This window comes from Notothenia coriiceps, unplaced genomic scaffold (assembly GCF_000735185.1).
Source record: "Notothenia coriiceps isolate Sejong01 unplaced genomic scaffold, NC01 NC01_scaffold00037244, whole genome shotgun sequence".
Classification (NCBI taxonomy): Eukaryota; Metazoa; Chordata; class Actinopteri; order Perciformes; family Nototheniidae; genus Notothenia; species Notothenia coriiceps.
The window spans coordinates 11,456,571-11,462,712 of NW_011369945.1; the positions used below are offsets into that span (position 1 = coordinate 11,456,571).

At 40.9% G+C, this 6,142-nt stretch overlaps 1 protein-coding gene and 1 long non-coding RNA gene across 2 annotated transcripts in view; both read left to right on the top strand.

Moving 5' to 3' along the window:
- LOC104964738 (uncharacterized) overlaps positions 1 to 1,158 on the top strand; it is a 3,398-nt gene extending 2,240 nt beyond the window's left edge. The window contains exon 3 of the long non-coding RNA XR_800461.1: positions 77 to 1,158. This is a non-coding gene — a long non-coding RNA (uncharacterized lncRNA). The remainder of the gene's footprint in view (positions 1 to 76) is intronic.
- Positions 1,158 to 6,142, top strand: part of LOC104965302 (protein ENL-like) — a 23,670-nt gene continuing 18,685 nt past the window's right edge. Inside the window, exons 1-3 of the mRNA XM_010794260.1 lie at positions 1,158 to 1,208; positions 2,295 to 2,438; positions 3,530 to 3,655. Of these exons, the coding sequence (XP_010792562.1) occupies positions 1,158 to 1,208; positions 2,295 to 2,438; positions 3,530 to 3,655 (321 nt within the window). The remainder of the gene's footprint in view (positions 1,209 to 2,294; positions 2,439 to 3,529; positions 3,656 to 6,142) is intronic.

Here is a 6,142-nt window from a genome sequence, read left to right on the forward strand (position 1 = left end):
CCCGCTCCCCCACTCAACCCCCCCTGCTTCTCTCTGTTTGGCTCGTCATCATCTTCTCATCTTTGCTTCTCCTCAGCCAACAAGACAAGTTCAGCAACGGGAAGCCTGTTGCCAGGCAACAGCCCAGAGTGTATGATTAAAACTTTGATTTCCAATCTATCACCTGAGAGACTGATGTGGCTTCCTTCCTCTGATGCTCCGCAGAGCAGCTGGGATGGACTCGTGCACGGCAGCTCCACACTCGCCAAATGAATCTTTACTGTGAAATGAAACATTTGGTTCACATGGAGCCGGGCTTCCTCATCTTCCAGCAACTTGACATCCAGCTACACCTTCAGAATGTCATTTTGTGTCCTGATTCAAAACTTGTGCTCACCTAACTTGGTTCATTTGGGGATTTCTGGACATTTGTTTTCTCCTGACTCCTGGTAGCTTTGGTCTTCTGCCCATTCAGCCATGACTTTAAATAAAAGTAGTAAGGGTATGAGACGGATAAAAGGAGGAACAAAACTTCATTCATGTGTGCTTTTTTGGATGTCAAAGGCCTCGCAGATGACGGTGTTACAACCAGGTTTCATCACTGTGATTGATTCTGATCCGTCTGAGATACTCTTAAGTTCTGGGTGACGATTTGAAAGATGAATAGAGGAGGAAGGAACAGAGCGTAGGTGTTTGTGAGTGTGAGTCCTTCCACATTCACATATAATGAGCAGTGTCAGGGCCTCCTAACAGTTCGGCCTCAGGCAATAAAGTGATACATGAATTTCATATTTATCGAGGCATGTCTGTGTAGAAAAATGAAAGGTGTGTGTGTGTGACACGCACATGTTCAATATATGTGTGCCAGCGATCCGAGATTTATCTAGAGAGGCTGCTCCCCTCTGGCATCCATGGCACCCCAATAGGGAGGAAATCAAATCTAGAGGCCAAAGATGATACGTTGGTGACACACAGAGAAAAAAGGATGAGGCGAAAGTGAGATGAGATGTTGCGCTCCGAGCGGAGAAAAACTTGAAAAAGAGATGGAATGAAAGGGTGAAAATTGACGGACATTTTGTGGCTTCAGGAGACGGAATGAAAAAATAAAGAGGTCTGAGATTGGAGAGAGGAAGGAGACACAAGGGGACTTGACAGTGGCAGCCACATTAAAAAGGAAGATGGGAAAAGGGAGACATGTGCAGGGCTTTGACAGAAACAAGCATCTATGGGTATGAAGGCTGAACCACCGTGAATTGAATGTTTCTTTCCCCAACAGGTGGCATCTGAAAAGCCAGAAAAAGCCAATTAAACCGCTATACTCTTTGAAAGCCAGAATCAAACAGAAGCTGCACACTGAACATTTTGAAAGACATCAGACATATCGATATCTCAGTTAAAACTTGAATCACCACTTTCAGCGTGAAGGATCACCAACACAGCGTAGTGTATGATATTAATGAGGAGGAGGACATGAAAGATAGAGGCGTAACAGGTTTAGAGGGCACAGCCAACCATGGAGGGTAAATACAGTTCAGACCTGAATATGACCAGGACAGGTACTGCACAAATCAACAAGGACCACCAAAAGCATCTAATTAAGTCTTATAGTTGTTCATTTATGGTGTATACGCAGGGGTGCACATAAGTGGTACGCAGGTACGCATGCGCGGCAACAATCTGAAATGCGAACCGTCACTTGTGTCACAAAGTGCATTTGCGTACCGACGTACTTGTGAAGCTTTTCCAGTTAGATCACCGGACGACAGAGTCGGTTTCCGTGTGCACAGACAAGGCTGCTGTTAACGTCGGCCTGTACAGCAGCACTGCGCTAAAACAGCTGATCACACGAAGCTCTGCACTGCACTGCCACCCCCCCACCCCAGAAGTTGGAGTACCGAACACTGACTCCAGGTACTCATCTTAGTACCTCACTGAGAAAGCCAACTTCTGGGGTGGGGGGGTGGCAGTGCAGTGCAGAGCTTCGTGTGATNAACAGTTGATTACCCTGAACTCTAAGTATAATTCAACTGAAAAACCAATACAAAAAATTAATAAAAAAATAAAAAAAGTAATAATAAAAAAATAATAGTTTTATTTCGATTACGATGTTTTCGTAATCGTTGCAAGCCATAATCGTAATTGCGATTTAAAATACGATTAATTGAGCAGCCCTACTTCCTGGGTGATAGTTAATTAATTCAGCCTTTATCTTTTGTTATGAAATGGATCAGTTTAATGCAGAAAGACAAACACAACATTAGTTTGTGTCAGAGTGGGTTAATAACATGTCTTTTTATACTGTTGTCTTACTTCAGGAGGAGCCAAAAAAGGTGTGTTTCAACTACGACCTATTTCTCAACTTGGAAGGCAACCCACCCGTCAACCACCTGCGCTGTGAGAAGCTCACCTTCAACAACCCCACCAAAGAATTCAGGAGAAAGCTGATCAAAGCTGGAGGGGTGAGGCTGCTGGTACACTGGGCTGATGGCTTAATGAGTGACTAGAGTCAATAGCAAACCCTATTCTTGTTAATAGTACTAGAGTACCACGTGATGTATTTCATCATGAGTTGTGAAGCCGCCGCTTTATCCTCAATTTACGGTTTCTGCAGGCATCGAAAGCATTTCAGCATTTTCTTCTCCTGCCTGCCTAATGGTAATGTTAGTTTTGAAACGTTTTGGTTAGCAATTGCAGGTTGTTGGGAGATGTTATGCATTAAACAAACACTAAAAGTAGGAGTGTTGCGACACTCAATTCTGCATGTAGAGGGCTTTTAAACCCTCCATTAGACGGGTAGCAAACACTGTCACAAACCAGCGTCAACTTAAACAAAAACGTAATTTATTGTATTTAAATACTTAATACATCAATACATTTTCTATAACTTATAATAATAATTTAATAAATAGTTTATCATGAAAAAATAATGTTATAGGCCTTTGTCTCCCTACTGGTTACTCATCATATGTTTATTTGTCAATCCTACATTTCACTTGTTGAGTCCCGCGGACATTCTGTTAATGTAACTACTTATAAGGAATCAGAGTGTAAGTAAACCAGCACAAGACAAGCCTTGTATTTTCAATTGAGAACAACAGTATTTGATAACGTTTCTGAAAAATTCCAAAATTGAATCTAAAGGTGAATTGATTTAAGTTCCAGTCAGTTTATCTTTATACACGATAAAGTCTTAATGCCAGATCAGTAATGTTGGTGTTTATACATTTTGCTTTATGATGATCTGAGGACTAAAATGTTATTAACAAGAGTACACGTAATGGACACAGTTTCCTTTTTGAAGGATGTTTTCTGACCACAATTATAGGATTTTTGTAGTTAACTTCTCAAATGTGTATGCCGGTATTGTGTACAATATTTGTTTTCTACTGATGATTCAAGCTGTAGACAACTGTGGGTCACATAACATTTGGGTAAAAATAACCTGCTTCTGTCTTCAGTGGAATTGAGTAAAGGCTCCCTGACACTACATGAGAGTTGACAGTGTGTATACAATAGTACAGCTCCATAACTCTTGTCTCTTTATCTCCAGGTGATGGTGGTTCCAGAGGGGGCTGAAGCCGTGTCCCGGCCCAGTCCTGACTACCCCATGCTGCCCACCATCCCTCTCTCCGCCTTCTCAGACCCCAAGAAGACCAAGACCTCTCATGTGTCAAAGGTTGGTAATATCTTAATTAGTTCCCTAACATTATCAGCTTTCTCTTTTTTGGGGAGAACTTAAGCCAAACTGCCGTATGACATATATTAAAAGATAAAAAGCCAAATGTCTAAATGAACATTGACAAAAGCATTGAACTGGTCTTGGGATCAGAGAGACTCCGTCTTCTTATCATAACCATCTCTGTACGCAGAATTACTGAGAGAACTTATCTGCTAGGAGACGGGAGATATCAGAATAAAAGAGGAAACTGATCCTGTTACATTTTCCACTCCTGACACAGTTTTGGTCTGAACCTTTCACAGACCAGGGCAGTGGGCGGGTCTTTATGATCTGATGAAATTCAATTGCCCTTCTTATTTTATTCGTAGCTTTGTATAGTTGTTTTAGTGTATTCGTCTTAGTGTATTGAAGATGTGATCTTCTTTCTTGACACAATCTGATTTTGGGTCATTTACAAAACGTTAGGACCCACATTGGTAAATTACTTTAGGTTGTGCTTATGACAAAACTTCATCATGTAAACTAAATGCCCCATTTTGACATAGAAATGCATGTTTCTTCAGTCCACTTTTTAATTGTACCATGAGTGGGTGTACGTCGAGCTTTGGCTTGGACTTGGTGTTGTCCAGCTGTGTCCATCTGCTGATTACAGAAAAAGTCATGACAGCCACCTCTAAAAATGTATTTTGGTCTGTATTGAGTCTATAACCAGCGTTCATAAAGGGCCTTGAATTCACTAAATCTAAAATGAGGGCCTTGAGTTGGTCTACAAGTTTGGTCCCAGGCTAAAAATATCTCAACAACTATTGAAAGGATTTCCAGGAAATTTGGTAAAGAAATTAATGGTTACCAAATAATTAATCCTACTGACTTTAATGATCCTCTGACTTCAGCCTTTTGTTTTTTTGCAAATTAGCAAACGTTAGTTTCTTAACAGACTAAACTATAATTTTGAACATGGTAACCATTAAGCCCGTCAAACATCATCATGTTAGCATGCTTACTTTAGCATTTAGCTCAAAACACAACTGTGCCGAAGTATAGTCTCAGCTTTAATCTTCTTATTGCACAGTGCCAGGGGCGGATCTACGGGGGAAGGGGGGGCAGCTGCCCCCCCACTGTAGAGCCTGGCCCCCCTAGCTGCCCCCCTAACTTTTGTGTCCCTAAACTGTACTTGTAGAAAAGAACCTACACTATGTCCACAAGCTTCTCAAGCAATGAAACAAGCAGTACATTAATTAAAAGTGAATCATTTAAAATATCATTTTAGGCCCGTTAAAAACGCAGCTGCGGCCCTGCATTAAACTGCGGAGCGGCGTTCACAGACCCCAGCTCACACCTCTGCAGAGAGACCGAGCTTTCCCAGCACCTGAAGGCGGATCAGCTTCCCCTGGGAGCATTTCGCCTTCCACTAGTTTTGTTTTTACTAAGGACGGGAGCTTGAAACAAAATATGAATAAAGCGCTACCTGGGAGATCGATCACTTTTATTTGCTAAACTATGCGGCCCATGTAAATCCATGTAAATTACACATCACAGCAATGATGCTGATAAATGAAACCAGGATACATCCTTTACCGTCAAACTGGATCTAAACACAGCTGCCTGTGTGCGATTGATAAATACTTTCTGATGTTATATTTATTACATGCTACTAGGGGTGTAACGGTTCACAAACATTTCGGTCTGGTACGTACCTCGGTTTTTTGGTCACGGTTCGGTACAGCAGAATTTTTTTTCACAAAACATATTTTTTTGTTTGTCTTTTATTATTATTAAACTGTGAATAATGTATTCACTCAAGTAAATACAAAATATAATAAAATAAACATTAAGGTGCAGCATTTCGATGAACTGAAATAATCTGTATTTGAACTTTACTGTACTAGTACTCACAAAACATAAACTATTAGTTTTGGGTTTTTAATTATTATTATTAAACTGAATATTCACTCAAATAAATACAAAATATAATAAAATAAACCTTAAGGTGCAGCATTTCGATGAACTGAAATAATCTGTATTTGAACTGTATGTACTAGTACCTAAGCAGCCAGTTTGACATTATGACTTGCTTGTCATTGTATTTTCATGTTTTTTTAAAGAAAAATGAAGTTGCTTGCCGAAAGGGCAGATCTGTTGGCACTAACAATGTCTCCTGCTGTGGAGAACACCCTCTCGATAGGGACAGAGGTAGCAGATATAGCCAGGTAGCGCTTTGCTAACATGGCAACATAAGGATATTTGGCGTTTGTAATAGCTTTGGCTAACTTTTTGCGAGTGGTGGAGGCTTAAATGCTAGTGGAGTTGGGTTTGCACTTCAGTCTTTTTTCTTTTGGTACCGGACCGGTACTAACGGTGATCAGACCCGGCATCATGGGCGGGCCCCATGGGGCCAGGCCCGCCCATCCAGGATTTGGGCCCGCTGTTTTAATCAGGGCTGAATACAACATTTTCATTGTTTTATTATTATGTTTATTGTTG